The sequence below is a fragment of the Lycium ferocissimum genome, chromosome 5, assembly GCF_029784015.1.
Source record: "Lycium ferocissimum isolate CSIRO_LF1 chromosome 5, AGI_CSIRO_Lferr_CH_V1, whole genome shotgun sequence".
Classification (NCBI taxonomy): Eukaryota; Viridiplantae; Streptophyta; class Magnoliopsida; order Solanales; family Solanaceae; genus Lycium; species Lycium ferocissimum.
This window is the reverse complement of record NC_081346.1, coordinates 71,014,582-71,031,715: the sequence shown is the minus strand read 5'-3', so window position 1 is coordinate 71,031,715 and position 17,134 is coordinate 71,014,582. Positions and strand designations below refer to the sequence as shown.

Below are 17,134 nucleotides of genomic sequence, written 5' to 3'. Positions count from 1 at the left end.
CATGACATTTCTGTGAAGACCCTATTTGTGCTCTCGCTTCTTTGAGTTGATTTAATGTCTGCTGAAAAAGTAGAATGACTAAATGCAGGACACCACTTTTCCCTCAAATCATATAACTTTTGAAGCCAAGTATTACTCACACAATCCCAATCACTTATCATTTTTTGCCATACTAACTCAAATTCTGATTCCGAAGTGCACCTCCCTAAGAGTTTATCAAAACAGTTCCGAAATCTTGATTTAGAGTAAAGTTGTGGTATGTTCTTTTGAGCATTCCTGTCAATGTGCCATTCACATAATCGATGACACATATCAGGAAAAACCTTTTTAATGGCAAAAGCTATGGCTTGAGCTTGATCGGTGAAAATTGTTTTTGGGGCTATTCCTCCCATTGCCTTAAAAAATGTTTGAAATAGCCAAATAAAAGAACCAATAGTTTCATCGCACAAGAATGCACATCCAAAGAAAACATTTTTCCAGTGGTTATTCAAACCAACAAATGGAGCACAGATCATGTCATATCTATTAGTGCGATAAGTAGTGTCAAAAATCATCACATCCCCAAAACACTCATAGTGCAATCTAGATATACTATCTCTCCAAAAGAAGTTGAACAACCTGCCATCATCATCAACTTTAAAAGAGTAGAAGAAGTTAGAGTCCTCTGATTGTAAATGCATGAAATGATTTATCAAAGTTTGAGCATCCCCACTACTAATCATGTTTCTCTTATGTGCTTGTATGAAGTTATGTGCATCTTGTTCAATAAATCCTACATTTTCGATACCACCTGCTTCATTCTGAAGAAATCGAACAACTTTTTTTTGTACGAATTCCAGCATCAACCATAGAATCAAGAATGTTTTTAGTAGCACTTGTAAGCTTGCGACCAGATTGTATGAAATGTCTCAAATTATCTTGCATCATGGGATGGTTATGCACATCACTGAACTCACATACTTCCCATATCTCATTTGAAATTTTGAATTTTATACGAGCCAAACAACCACATCTATATTGTAATCTTTGTCGCTTCCTTTCTTGAAAAGGGGAGAGGTTATCAGATTTTCCTTCACAAGAACAAAGAAATAAACACCTTGTGATCTCCTTATTTCTGTCATAAGTCTTTGCTCCTTTTCGGATACCAAAACCTTTTGCCACGGCATATGAATTATAGGCATTGTATGCTTCCTTTTCAGAATGAAATTTCATACCAATCTCAAAGACAAAGTTCTTGTTAATGTTATAAACACTATGCGCTCTTGTGTAGTATTCTTGATCGTTAACATTGGAATCTACAACAATAATATTTAGATTATAAGTATCGAAACTCAAGAAATAGGTAAAATATTAATAAAAACTAGTTAATATAGGACCTCCGTACTTGAATTAAGATAATCTCATATAAGTGAAATATACTACCTTCTTGGGCAGGAGGCCCTTTGTCAACATGTGCATCCTCCATTTTTTTTTATTTGCCCATAATCTGCATAAGAAAAAATTATACATTAAAGACTACCAATTGCCAAAAGTTACTAGTATATAAAAATATCAATAGACACTTTTTGTGATGTTATAAAGACTACTTAAAATATATTTGAATATGTGTCCAGTAGTTTTGAATGTCATTTTTTTGGATCATTATTTGGAGTTGATCTTATTTCTATTTTACAGTAAGTAATGTTTTATATTGCGGTGATCTTCCCAACAAGCTATGAAGGTCATGCATGACAATAATGAATGACATACAAAGATGCTCCACATTAGTGAGCATTAAATGATCTTGCACAAAAATAAGCAACATTTTGCTTCCAAGTTGTGTATAAAACATTTTATCCTGATGGTATGTATGTACAAAAATAAGGTTAAGCTCTTCATTTTCTTATTTGAAAATTTGGCAACAGAATGTGATTGTACAAATATAATTTATTTGTAGAGAAAAAAAAGAGAAGAAATAAGTTCATAGATGTATACATTTAGAAGGGAGTTTCCTGTAACTTTACTTGACTTTTTGGTATCTCTTTGAGAGTGCACTGCTCAGCAATGGGGTGTTTTTCTTTGAATGAAATTTACTTTACTTGATTTAGATGTGATCCGCAAAGATCTCAAATAAAAGGAAGGAAAATGGTATCTTGTTCCCTCCATTTCTATTGTACGTATATTATGCCGTGTTTTCTTTTCTGTTGGTTTCATTTGTCATTTGTAAAAGTAGAGAAGGGGCTCACAAATAGCACCAATAATGTTTCATGACCAAAAGAAAAAAAATAGCACCAAGGAGTAAGGATTAAAGGGGTAATAGAAATGGAATCCACACACTATTATTTTTTAATAAAAAATTACCCTCACATGCAAGTCATTATTATTTTTTAATAAAAAATTACCCTCACATGCAAGTCATATTTGTGCCTCACCTACCATAAAACTTTTCAGAAAGATCAGCTCTAAGTGGCTCAAAAATGGAAGGTCTCTCTGCTACTATATAATGCCATGTCGTGGATCCCTTTGTTCACTGCTCACCAGAGAGTAACTCTTTCTTCGATTTGGTCTTAATACTATTAACTTTGTGTGTCTATAGCTGCTCATAGTATTATTGCCTTATCCTCCATTATGCCTCCACCATCAGCTTCATCTCATAAGTATCATGTTTTTTTGAGTTTTAGAGGGGAAGATACGCGTAAAACTTTTACAGACCACCTCTACGAAGATTTGGTGCAAGTTGGGATTAATACGTTTAGAGACGATGAGGAGCTGAGGAGAGGCGCGGAAATCAGACCTGAACTGCTTCAAGCTATTGAAGATTCCATGATCTCCATTGTTGTGTTTTCAAAAAATTATGCCTCGTCTAGCTGGTGTCTTGACGAGCTTTTGAAGATCCTCGAGTGTAGAGAGCAGCATGGTCAACTAGTTATTCCTGTTTTCTACAACGTTAATCCTTCTGAGGTACGTAGACAAGCCGGTACATTTGGTAAAGCGCTTGCTAAACACCAAAAACATTTTGGGAAGGAGAAGGTGGCAAGGTGGAAATCTGTTGTCACAGAAGCTTCAAATTTATCGGGATGGGATTTGCCAAACATCGAGAACGGGTAATCTTACTCACTCAAGTTTATTTTTTTATTTTTTTTGGGGGGGGTTAAGTGGATAATGGTAGCATATCATAACGCAAATATAACAGGGTAGCAGAAGCCTTGCTCCTTGTTAGTTCAGTTTTTGTGTCCAGCATATAGAAGTTTACTTCTGGAGAAAGGTGTTTGATCTTATTAATAAGAATGTGTATTTATACAAGAGAGCTACAACTAATAAGGAAAGAATCAACTAATAAAGAATTGTGATCTTCTACTAATCATGATAGAAACTAAATCACTAATAGAGATACTAAGATATATGGAAGATCAATCAAGATATCCTAATATCAATCAAGAGATATCACTAATATGCCCCCGCAAGATGGTAGATCGGGCCAATATACCAATCTTGGACCTTAGTGCTTCGAACGGAGCTTTTGGAAGCGGCTTGGTAAGAAGATCAGCCAGCTGGTCTCGCGATGAAACATGAGAAACATGCAGGAGGCCTTGTTGACAGAGTTTTCGAACAAAATGATAGTCAATCTCGATGTGCTTCATTTTGGAATGAAAAACTGGATTAGCACACATTGGTCGCGCCAAGATTGTCACAATAGATAACTGGCGGCTCCTTGAGAAAGACAGATAACTCCTGAAGCAAATTACGGACCCAACAAATTTCAGCTGAAGCTGAAGCGATAGCACGATATTCAGCTTCTGTGGATGAACGAGCAACAACTCTTTGCTTCTTAGAACTCCATGAGATTGGATTGGAGCCAAAAAACACAATGTATGCTGTAGTAGAAGAGTGATCTTCACGATTACCTACCCAGTCTGAGTCGGAGAAGGCGTGCAGATTTAGCACTTGCCTTTGCGAAGAAACAGACCATTAGAAGATGTGCCAGCAAGATAACGAAGAACTCGTTTGACCATAGCCCAATGTGTTGTCGTTGGAGCACTGGTAAACTGAGATAATTTGCTTACAACAAAAGCAACATCTGGTCTCGTAAGGTGAAGATATTGTAAACTTCCAACTATAGTCTGATATTCTTTAGGATCCGGTAGTAAAGCTCCATTACTACTTATGGGACAAGATCCGCTTGCCATTGGCGTGCGCATGGGATTAGCTTCAACCATGTTGGCTCTGTCTAAAATCTCATAAATATATTTCTACTGACTCAAGAAAATACCTGAAGGTGAGCGAATAACCTGTACACCCAAGAAGAAATGCAAATCGCCAAGATCTTTAATAGAGAAACGATTAGCAAGACACCCAATGAAATCTTCCACCGACTTTTGATGATTACCCGTGATAATTAGATCATCAACATAGACAATAAGATAGAGCTTAACTCCAGATTTAGCATAAATGAATAAACAGTGATCCGACTGAGAGTGGCAAAATCCATATGAAATGAGATAGGATTTGAGTTCCTCATACCATGCTCGCGGAGCCTATTTAAGCCCATAAATTGCTTTGTGAAGCCGACAAACATGAGTGGGATATGTCTCATCCACAAAACCAGGAGGTTGAGACATGTAAACTTCTTCAGTTAGAGCCCCGTGCAAGAAGGCGTTGTTAACATCTAATTGACGAAGTGGCCAATCAAATGAAGCAGCCAGTGAGAGAATAACACGCACTGTGGTATGCTTTGCTACTGGAGAATATGTTTCAGCATAATCAACACCTAGACCCTGCAAGAAACCTTTAGCAACAAGTCGAGCTTTATAGCGGCTGATACTTCCATCAGAATTATATTTAACACGAAAAACCCACTTAGACCCGACTGGTTTAGCTTGAGGATCTGCTGGTACAAGAGACCATGTGCCTTGGTCCTTAAGAGCCGATAATTCCTCATTCATGGCAGCATGCCATTTAGGATCTTTTAATGCTTGGCTAACACTCCTAGGCTCAACAGGTTTGGGTATTGAACTGGAAGAAACCGAGGACCAAGTAGGTTTGGGCTTATGCAAGGTTTTGGTATTGGTATTTGAGGAAATGGCTTGCAATTTAGAAGGTTTAGCAGCAGTGGATGATTCGTCTTTAGAAGATACAGTAGCACTGAGGCAAAGTCTTTGAATTGGCTTACTAATATTGTTTTTGGAACGGGTTACCATGGGATGATTTGGTATAGGGGCAGAAGAAGGAATGGAGGAAGTGGAAGGGGTTGGTACTGATAAAGAAGATGAGGAAGAAGAGGTAGAAGAAGGAGAGGTGGAAGACATACCTGGAAAAGACGCGATGGAGTTCTCAGGCTCGTCTGATGAAGAGCGATTGCTGGTGGCAGCCTCATGAGAAGTACTTACTGAATCCGGTGTTGTAGATATAACATGAGAGTAACCAGATGGATTTAATGTAAACGGAATAGTATAATGAGAGGAGACCCATATATCAACAGTGTTAGACTCAGGTCGATTGGCCTTAATTTCCATAGATGAGTATGGAAAATGATGCTCCACAAAGTCCACGTGCCTGGAGACATACAACCTAGTCTTCACAGGATCAAAACAAAGATAAGCACTTTGATTCGGTGAGTAGCCAAGAAAGAGACATGGGCTGGAACGAGGTTGCAATTTATTTTGATTATAAGGCCTTAACCATGGGTAACACAAACAACCGAAGACCCGAAGCTTGGTATAGTTTGGTAATTTGCCATATAGCTTAAAATAGGGAGACTGATTGTCTAAAATTCTGGTTGGTAAGCGATTAATCAAGTAGGCTGCGGTAGTGAAGGCATAGGACCAAAATTTTAGAGGGAGGCTCGCATTATGTAATAGAGTGATGCCTATTTCAACAATATGGCGATGACGACGTTCGGCAGTTGCATTGTGTTTAGGGGTATGTGGAGGAGTGAGAAGGTGAGAAATACCATTGTCTTCAAAGAAGGACCGAAGATGGATGAATTCACCACCATTGTCAGAATAAAAAGAGATGATGGGCTTTTGGAAGAGCTTTTCTACAACTTTCTTAAATTTGGGAAATATAATGGATACATCAAATTTTCGTTTTATGGGAAAGAACCAGATATATTTCGTATAATGATCAACAAAAATTAAATAATATTGGAAACCATCTGTTGAAATTTCTGGCGAAGGACCCCAAACATCCGAATAAATGTATTCCAAAGGAGCACTGCTCTTTATTGTAGAGTTGTAGAAAGGAAACTTATGCATTTTACTGTATTTACATGAATTGCAAAAGAAAGATTTTCTAAAGGGGATGAAATAAGCTAAAAGCTTGAAAACTTGACGAAGAGTGGGTGAGGACGGGTGACCGAGACGTCGATGCCAATTGGAAGCAGTTCCGGTGATGGTGGTGGCGAGAGCTTGAGGAGAGGTCGGTGACTGAAAAAATGAAGGCCATAGATAAACACCGTTTTCAGGTTTCCCTGCTAGTAGAGGTGCCCCCATGCAAAAGTCCTTCACAAGAAACGAATAAGGTGAGAATTCCACAGAGACATAATTATCATTACAAAGTCGGTAGACAGAAACAAGGTTCTTTTTCATCTTAGGAACATATAAAACATTGGATAAAGTTAAAGGCCGAGAAAATGAAGGTAAAGAAGTGGATCCTATATGAGTGATTTTGTGTTCGTTACCATCACCAAGCATAATGTCTTCACTGCCATCATAATCAGAGTGAAGGGATAGATTTTGAAGATCCTGCGTGACGTGATGCGAGGCACCAGAATCAATAAGCCAGTTTCCATCATTGCTAGTGGTGTGAGCTGCATAGTTAGCACGTGGCTGCTGTGTTTGAGACTGAGTATTGTTTCTTGTATGTCCATCTGATCCAGACCCATTGATAAGAGAAAGAATTGCCAATAATTTTCGGCATTGCTTCACACGATGACCAGGCTTGTCACAAAGTTGGCAAGTAACGCGAGCACGATTCTTGTGGTTGTTTTGACCAGCAAGTTGAGAACCAAAGTTATTAGCAGCAGATCTGTCCGTAGGATTCGAGTTGTTTGCTGGACGTGAAGCATGATTGGATCAAGAACGATTGTTGTGAGGCGATGGCTTAGCAGCAAAATTTGCTGTAATTGGAACCACGGTAGAAGAAGATGAGCGAACGAGATTCTGCTCAAAATCAAGGAGCTTCTCATGAAGCTCTTCAAATGTCACTGGAGTTTCTTGAGCACGCAGAGCTGCAGTGATAGTGTCATATTCTGCTGGAAGTCCATGGAGAGCATGAAGGAAGAGCTCATCCATGGAAATTTGAATGCCAGCCGAGGCTAAAGTGCTGCAGATTTGTTTGATTCTCTGCAGGTATGATGTAATAGAGAGGTTACCCTTTTTCATGTTGCTTAGAGACTCTCTAAGACTCATGATACGAGCACGCGATGGCTTCGCATATGTTGCCGCCAAATTTTCCAGAGAGCACAGGAAGACTTAGCATCAAGGACAAAGGGAACAATATCAGGAGATAGAGATGCAACAATGGCACTCCGGATGAGATGGTCTTGTCGTTGACGAAAAGGTGTGTCTGTTGAACTTGGTGGCTGTTCAATAAAGTGGAGAAAATCATATGCAGTGAGGATGGTTTCCCACTGGTATTTCCATGACTGGTAGTTTGTATTGTTGAGCTTTAGAGGTGCCTGAGCAACAACGTTGATATTGATCAACTGCTCATTGTTATTCATGGTAAGAATTGGTGGAGGATTTGGTATGGGTTGTGTTGTTTGGGAGGCAGTTACAGGAGAAGGTGTGGTTGACGTGTTCTCGGTGGAGGAATTAGTTGGAGCCATTGTTGTTGTCGGTGAGAAAATACAAACGCCCAGAAAAAAAAATGCTGTGAAGCTTTTTAGGCTCTTGATACCATATAGCAGTTTACTTCTGGAGAAAGGTGTTTGATCTTATTAATAAGAATGTGTATTTACACAAGAGAGCTACAACTAATAAGGAAAGAATCAACTAATAAAGAATTGTGATCTTCTCCTAATCATGATAGAAACTAAATCACTAATAGAGATACTAAGATATATGGAAGATCAATCAAGATATCCTAATATCAATCAAGAGATATCACTAATACAGCAAACTAAGATTATAGTCCAAAATATATCTAACAGATGTAGTTCCCAGAATGTTTGTTCAATCTGCATTGTTGGCAAACTTCGGAGGAATTACCAAAAGTCTGAGTCTATTAAGAAACATGTCTTGGCGCCCTCCCTTGCCAATAGATCAACGACTAGATTTGGCTCCCCTTATATGTGGTTGATTGCTGGATTCCCCAGTTGACTACATCAAAGACCTGCATTCATATATTAAGGCACCGTAAGTTTGGTGTCCATTTCACAGCATATTAATTACCTCAGAGTACTCTGAAACTATTTCGAAGGGAGTAAGGTTATGTTGTACAACAATCGTTAACCCCCTGCATAACACACGTTGGCATACTGTTTCTGTTTACTTGCTCAAACTTGACTTTTAACTTTTCTATACTGGTAGATTACAAGAATTTTTATACACTATGCAACAACCAATAACAAAACAATAGATAGCCTATAATAAGTAGAATAAGTGACCTACAAAATAAGATAGACAATCTAGTATATATATATAAGATAAATTCCTATCTAAAATACCTTCCTCTCATCTTGGTTAGATTTTAGACTAATTTGTCCTGGGTTTGACTTTTCAGGCATGAAGCAAAATTCAACAAGAAACTAATAGAAGAGGTGTTAAAATTAGTAAATCCCACATGCATGCACCTCCCAGGACTTGTAATTGGGGCTAATTCTCATGTTGAGGGCGTGATTTCTCTATGCGACTTCTACTCATCAGCTGGTGTCTGCATGTTTGGAATCTATGGGATGGCTGGCATTGGCAAAACAACCGTTGCCAAAGCCGTCTACAATCAAATCCACAGGAAGTATGAAGGTTTCTCCTTTGTGGCTCACGTAAGAGAGCGCTCGGAGAATAACATGCTTCACAACTTACAGGAACAACTTCTTTCAGAGGTTCTAAGAAAAGAGAACTTTAAAGTCCATTATAATGTTGATATGGGAAAATGCCTAATCAAAGAAAGACTTGGTCAGAAGAAGGTCTTCATTGTTCTTGATGATGTCGATGACATGAGCCAGATAAAAGCATTGGCGGAAAAGCGAAGCTGGTTCGGTTCGGGGAGCACAATAATTATTACAACCAGAAGCGAGCATTTGCTAGATGATGTTGGAGTAGACTACAAGTACAAGGTAACAAGGCTGGATGATTTCTCTTCCAGGCGACTCTTTTGCTTTCATGCTTTCAAAGATTCTACTGTACCCGAAAATTTGGATCATGAGTTGGTGAAAGACATAGCACGTCTTGGTGGAGGGGTTCCTTTGGCACTCGAAGTTCGGGGCTCTCTTTGCATAAAAAGGATGATCAAATATGGAGAAGTACCTTTGAAAGCTTGAAAAATCTTGTTCATCACAACAGCATTCACAAAGCACTCAAAGTAAGCTACGACTCACTTGATGAGAACTCCAAGGAGATTTTCCTTGACATCGCGTGCTTCTTCATTGAAGCCCATGAAAATTATGCTAGTCTTATATTGACTGGCTGTGGTCGCTCTTTCAGCTTGGGAAAAGTGATTTTGACTGGAAGATGTTTACTCAAAATTGAACAAAATTGTTTATGGATGCACGATTTAGTTCGAGATATGGCCAGAGAAATTGTTCGTCAAGAGTCACTTAAAGAGCCACATATGCGCTCTAGATTGTGGTTTCATGAAGATGTCCGTTATGTGCTAGAAAAGAACAAGGTAAAACAAACCCGCCTTTCTTTCACTCTCTCTTACATTTGTTGGTTGTTCTGGAGTATAGAATATGTGCCTGCATATATTGATATCCTCCACATTTCAATTTATATGGTGGTGTTTGACTGGGCACGGGGAATTTAAGGAAAAAAATGACTTTTCAAACTTGTGGTCTTAAGCATTTCATAACATTTATGGGGCTATGAAATCATAATACTAAGGGTAAAATGAGAAGTTTCAAGTTAAATCTTTTTGGAACAAACAAAAGAATATCATAGAACATGAAACAGATGCATTAGTGCATCATTTTTTTAAGCATTTTGAAGACTAAAACAAATAAACTAACAAATAACTGAATAAATAGAAGAGCACCCACATTTCTTGCACTGAATGATGACAGGGCAGCGATCGGATAGAAGGCATCAGCGTCATCCATCCCAAAGTCCAAGATGTAATTGTGGACACAGAGTCCTTTGCAAGAATGGATAGGTTGAAAATACTTCAAGCAAAAGGAATGAATCTTACTGGAAGCTTCAAAAATGTGTTTGAGGACTTACGATGGCTAAGTTGGCAAAATTGCCCTTTGAAATGTTTACCTACTGATATTCATCTAACTAAGCTTGTGGCTCTGGACATGCAATACAGCAACATCATGGATGTTTGGCAACCCACTATCAAGGTTTATTGCTAAAACCTTGATCTTTCTAATTTTTTCAAGGTTTACATAGAATATGATTATAGATTAAGCAAACTCTAGATACTTATGAATGTTTGTTGTTTCTATGAACCAGTCCCTGGAAAGCCTGAAACATCTAAATTCCAGTCATTGTCAACGACTAAAGCGAACTCCTGACTTTTCTAGTGCGATAAGTCTTGAGACAATATTGTTTACAGGTTGCTCCGAGTTGGTTGAGGTTGATTCATCAATAGGAAAATTGGTGAAACTTGTTCACTTAAATCTGAAAGACTGCATAAGTCTCAAGGATCTCCCAAGCAGCATCTGCAAGCTAGAATCACTTCAACATTTAAATATGTCTGGCTGCTCAGGTCTACAACAGCTGCCTGCTGATTTGGGATGTTTGACAAACCTAAGAAGCTTATCGTTACAAGGATGCAACAGAAGTTTAAAGGCTCAATCTTGGCTGACTTCTATGTTATCTTATGTACCATGGGCAGGAAGTAGTTCATCATGTCCAGTGAGGTTGTTGCCACACTCCATTTCCCGTTTATGTCACTTGACGGAGCTCAATCTCAAAGATTGTAGGCTTTCAGAAGCAGATATTCCAACCAATCTTGGGAGTTTAACCTCATTGAAATCCCTGAATTTAGGAGGAAATGAGTTTTACAGTCTCCCATCATCCCTATTTTGCGACCTATCTAAGCTACATAGTCTTGTCCTGGATAATTGCAAGAATCTTCAAATGCTCTCACTTCTTCCTCCTAATCTGCTTAAGCTCCATGCAAATGATTGCTCATCCATTGTAAGTCTAGATATGTCAAATTACAGGATACTGCCACAGCTCTATGTATCTAATTGCGACAGATTGTCCGAGATTAAGGGCATGGAAACTATCCAAAATGTTGAATATGTTCGCATAGAGAGCAGTAGCAAGCTGGCAAGCCTTTTCTTTAATGAAAGTTTCTTCCAGCTGGTTAGTTAGTTCCTCTATTCATCTCACCTTTGTCATACTATTAGTTGTAACTCAAATCATTTATGCTTTATTTTATGCAGACGGGAGAATGTGATCAAGATCTTCCTCGTCCAAGCAGCTTCTTTATTGCAGGTAGTGAGGTTCCAGAATGGTTCAGCAACCAAAATATAGGATCTACTATAACCTTAACAATGCCACCAAACATAGAACATAAGTTCCAGGGAATGATCCTTTGGTCCATCTACGAGTCTATACACTATGAAGATTTTCGATATGGTCCTATCATAGAGGTCAGTGATCAAACCAATAACGTTACATGGATCCTTAGCTTCCTCGGTATTACCGTAACCGCGGACAAACGTTCTTGGGTGAGCTTCATACCAAGAGATTACTTTTGTCCTGCTTTAGAAGGCGGAGAAAAAATTTCATTTTCTTTCAGTATCAGAGAGCAGGGATTCATAGGGTTAAAAGTGACAAAGTGTGGCGTCCATCCAGTCTATACAATAGGAGGAAGAGAATTGCCAAAACTCCAGTTTCGAGATCCTCGGTGTAATTTTGAGGAAAGGAGGTTCATACCCTTGTGGAGACCGTCAAGAATTGCTGGGGTGGGTCATGTTATGTCATATAATCTTAATAGTGGCACTGATGACCAGCATATTCAGAAAGTCATATTCAGTGGGCTTCGTCTTACGGAAGATGCTGATGGAACATCCTCCTTTCACAACATCATCGGCACACCTTTCCATGTAAATCACGTGAACTTTCATCAGACTTTGCAGGAAGCATATGACCATAGTCGACGGAATACAAATGATTGGCGAGATTTATTTTGCAAAGTGGTAGTCGACCAACAAAACAGGTTAAGTTTGGCTAAAGGATGTTGGAACTGTTGGGTCTGATGATGATTCTGGCCAGATATTACACTCAATGACCTTGGAAATAGGTGGTCATGAACTTTTGACGGCCGCTTGTCCCATGAGCAAACCTTCAAGGTTAAAAAAGCCAAAACTTGTTAAACTTGAAGTTTGTCCATAGGGCAAGCGAGTTCAAAAGTCCAAGACCACCCACCTTCAAGGCTGTTCTTGTAAATCACCCGGATTCTGGAAGTGAGACAAAGGGCCCAATGTAGATTTATTAGGGCTGACTCAGTTGTAGTATTCGTCCGATCCCTCAGTTATTCGTAAATATTATTCTGATCCTTGTATATGAATAAATACATGTAACCTTCAATATATTAAAATGTGTCTTGGTTTCTTTATGTAGGAAATATATTAATATTTAGACTATTTTTAGAATTGTATCTTGCCCTTAAATATGGAGTAATAGTAAAAATTAATATAACACATGTGTTATTAAATGGTATAACAATTAATAATTTCATAAATTTATGAAGATTCACAAGAAGAGGGATTAAAAGTATGAATTTCGGTTAATTGAAGGTTACAGTGTATAGTCAGATGTTAGAAAGATCAAAATCGTAATTTAACGATATTTGAGGGACTAAAGCAAAGGTAAGGGTAAGGTCTGCGTATATCCTACCCTCCGCAGACCCCACTTGTGGGCAGTGGCGGAGCCAGGATTTTCTGTAAGGGGGTTAAAAAATATGAAAAAGTAAACATACGAAGAAGCCAAGGGGGTTCAATACCTACCATATATACATAAAAAAATAATTTTAACCTTCAATATACACTGTAATTTTCTGCCGAGAGGGTTCGGATGAACCCCCTCGGTTACACTTGGCTCCGCCCCTGGCTACACCGGGTATGTTGTTGTTCAGTGTGGATTTTCAAGAACGAGAATCATATGATATGTTGGGAATCTCTTATGATAATCAAGGTTTCGATTATCAGGGCTAGCTATTTTCAGTGGATTCCTTTGCCGGGTGTATTATGTGTGTGTTTGGGTTGAGGACCAATCCTTAAAAGTTATTTATGAATAGTTATACGTCTATGAATATTGATTTGGGAAATGAATGTCATTATGCATATATAGGTGGATGATAAGTGTTGGGGTAAATGGGTTCGCTCGGTGCAAGTTAAGGCATCCGGTCCCGGTCCTCCAGTTTTGGGTCATGACACAATGTTAGAGGGATTTACTCATATGGTGATGGTTGATGTGCTTCCTTTCAGCTTAGCTAAAATGAAAGTTATATAAGCTTTATAGAAGTGGCACAACCTCATTTTAGAATTTCTTCCCGTACTAGTATGACTCGGTTTTGTTTTCATCTTTTTAATGAAGAAAACAGAATCTAAAGAGTTTTGTAGAGAAACACATCAGACAGTCTGTCTTGCCACTGAAACCTGAATTTCTTTGCATAGACTAATCAATTTTATGTGTCTAAGTGCCCGTGGATTTATAAGGACTGAGCTATGCATAAGAGATTACTTGTGTCTTATTACTAGCCATAGAGGTGAATATATGGCAAATGGTATTAGTAATTGTCTACTTAAGTGGGGTTTAGATAACAATTTCACTATCACTGTTAATACCGCTAGTTCAAATAAGGTGCCTTCAAATAATGTGACAGTGAAGAAGTTGTCTAAGCAATCAACTAAATGAGAAACCAATTTGATGAATGGTATTGTTTCTCTCCCAGAAAAATCAATCACAAGCTGTAAGCTATCATTAACACATACTATAATATAAAAAGGCATAATACATAAACAAATCCTTAAACTTGGCTCAGTAAAGATCTTTAACTTTGGGTGTCTGTGAAAGCACACTCAACTTGTCTAAAGTTGAACATATGAGCACAAATGTTGACGTGGCACTGATGTGACACATAAATTTTAGAGGGCCACGTCAGCATTTGTGTTTACTTGTTCGACTTTATATAAGTTGAGGTGCCTAGTTGCGCACACCCAAAATTAGAGGGCATGCTTGCCAGCAGAGACCAAGTTTAAGAGTCTGTTTATGTATTATGCCATATAAAAACTTTACCAGCAAATCAGAATCAGTAGTTGGCGAAGAGCAAAAGGCAAAGATGAAGGTGTCGTTGAACGTGGCAACAATCTGCGCAACACCAAATGCTATTTCACATCCCTCTCGTGATCCGTCCAATGGTGACATCTTCTTTGGGCTCCCTGACCTTTCTCCTACCTGAGTGTCAACCAAATAATAGATGAAGTGAGCCTAACAATATACTTCACAAAACGAAAAACTTTAAAAGGGAAAGTATCTTACTGTATTCTACTACTCAAATGGTCAATAATATCTAACGATAGAAGTAAAATGCCTTACTGTTTTCTACTTCAACAACTATAACTATGCCTCCGTGCTTACTGTTTTCTACTACTCGTTTTTTTTTTTTTTAATATCCGTGGTGTCCGGGTCAGCCTGCACGCACCTCAACTAATTCAACGGGATACCTGCCACCTCCCACTAGCAACAAGTACCACGTAACTCTGTTCACCAAGGCTACGACAGATAGAAAGAAATCACCTAGAGTTTTGGCTCTCTCATGGGATTTGAACTTGAGACCTCATCGTGCTCAACCCACTTCATTGACCACCACACACCGTTGGGCGCTCTACTACTCGAATATAATGGCCAAAATGCAATATTATTCTTCTCACTTATACTACATTATGTTAAAGCCATTAGGGTCATCACTCATCATTCATTAATTAAATTGGCCACAACATTAAAAAGAAGGCAAGGAAAGGAATCAAATAGGTAAGCAAAGATCAAAACTTTTATGTCAATTCGACAAATCCATTTCACTATAAGTCTATAACTAAATCTGAAGATTCCTTAATCCATATTTTGACACTATTAGAATGAGAGTGAACTTAGACAAAATCATGGGAATCCTAAGTCACAAAGGAATTCTAAACTAAACCATAGCAAAGACAAATGAGAGAATAATGACCAGCTAAAAATATGCTCTAACATTTTTTTAAATCCTGATCATGCTTCAGTAAAGATATTCTGTGAAATCCTTTTTTTTTTTTTTTTTTTGTACGTGATGTTCATATCAGCTTACGCGCATCTCGACTATTACACATGTACCTACTTCTACCACCAACACAGATAATGAGTAACTCTGCCCACCAAGATTTATGCAGATGAGAAGAAATCAAGATATTCTGCAAAATCCAATTGATTGTTTTTTATTTATAACTGTGGTGTTCGGGCCAACATGCGAGTAACTCAACTAATTACACGGATACCTTCTGCCTCCCACCACCGACAGATACCACCAGTGGCGGAGCCAGAATATTCATCAAGGGGTGTCAAAATATTAAAAAGTAAATTCACGAAGAAGCCAAGGAGTGTCAATATTTAATATATATACATAAAAATAAAAATTTACCTAGCTACACAGTGTAATTTTTCAACGAAGAGGTGTCGATTGACACCCCTCAACTACCTGTGGCTCCGCCACTGGATACCACATAACTCTGTCCACCAAAGCAAGGACAGATGGAAACAAATCACCTAGAATTGAGTGTTGTCACTTAAAAAGACCTGTTTGTTCGGAAAGAGGAGATTAATTCAACTATGGTCCTTTCATATACATCTTAGAACCAAATTCATCATGGAAATAAGGACTTACTTCTCTTTTGTAGTTTCCGTGCCTAAGTCATCCGAACAAATGGAGTTAAAGCTTCTGCATGTATCATCTTGTAAACAAGAGCTTTTACATGAATTTTTGGCAGTATTTGTTAGTGTTTAGTTTTTATGATGACAATTTTACTTATGCAGGTATAATAGTTGAATCGCACAAGGAATAATATGAGCCCACAAAATAGCTCCAACAAGATGGGAGCCCACAAAACAGCTCCAACGAGCTGGGCTCACTCAAGTGAAGCCTTCCCAGCCCTAACAAGATGACGGCTAACAGCAGCTAACAGTAGTACTCTCCAGCTGTACTAAATCGTTCAAGAAAGGAAAAGATATCTGCAACATTGAAGAAGGAATATTCCAGCAGTACCAAATCGTTCCAAGGAAGGAAAGGCCATCTCCAATATTAAAAGGAATATCTCATGAAGTGTAATAATCTTGTTGATTGATAATGCTGCCTCAACGCACAAGGAAAGCAAATGACTCCGGCCTTATTCTTGGAAATAGGATCGTTAATTCCGTTTCCAAGGATCAAATCCCTTGGGTTGATCTCTCTGCGTGAAGAGCCTAAAACAGCTATAAAAGGGCTGCTTCACAAACACAACAAACATGCTTAGTCTCATTCTCTTAGTACTCTACTTTACTTTTCATAAACATTGTATGTCTGAGTGATTTATAGTGTAAGAAAAAAGAAAGGAGAGTTATAATATAGTCACCCTTGCAACCCAAGGGGACTGGACTAGGATTCACATTGAATCTGAAACAGTATAAAACTCTTTGTGTCATTTACCTTCTGCATTTTACTTTTAGTGTTCTCTGAGCAAACAGTCGACTACCGAGGTCTGTCGATAACCTAGTCATGAATAACAACATAATATAGACAGAACGAAAATACGTCTACTGGGAAAAAGGTCGTACCAATGACTAATAATCTTATAGGGAAGACAACTGTTTTCTTAAAAACTGATAAGTCAACTAGAACCACTAAGTCGACTGGAAGAAAGTATGGAATACATACATATATATATATATATAATCCGTGTAAAGGAAAAGGAAAAACTCTTTCAAACATTCTTTTAAGGTGAGACTATCAATGGAGAATTGTAGGAAAACTT

General features: G+C 38.3%; 1 protein-coding gene and 1 pseudogene across 1 annotated transcript; one reads left to right on the top strand and one right to left on the bottom strand.

Moving 5' to 3' along the window:
• Window positions 1-644: 644 nt before the first annotated feature.
• On the bottom strand, window positions 645-1,478 carry LOC132058521 (putative protein FAR1-RELATED SEQUENCE 10). Its single transcript, XM_059450996.1, has 2 exons — window positions 1,423-1,478; window positions 645-1,295 (listed from the first exon to the last, which is right to left on the bottom strand). The coding sequence occupies exons 1-2, from the start codon at window positions 1,463-1,465 to the stop codon at window positions 796-798; spliced, it is 543 nt and encodes a 180-aa protein (XP_059306979.1). The 5' UTR covers window positions 1,466-1,478; the 3' UTR covers window positions 645-795.
• Window positions 1,479-2,447: 969 nt separating this feature from the next.
• Window positions 2,448-12,704, top strand: LOC132057996 (TMV resistance protein N-like; annotated as a pseudogene).
• Window positions 12,705-17,134: the final 4,430 nt, after the last annotated feature.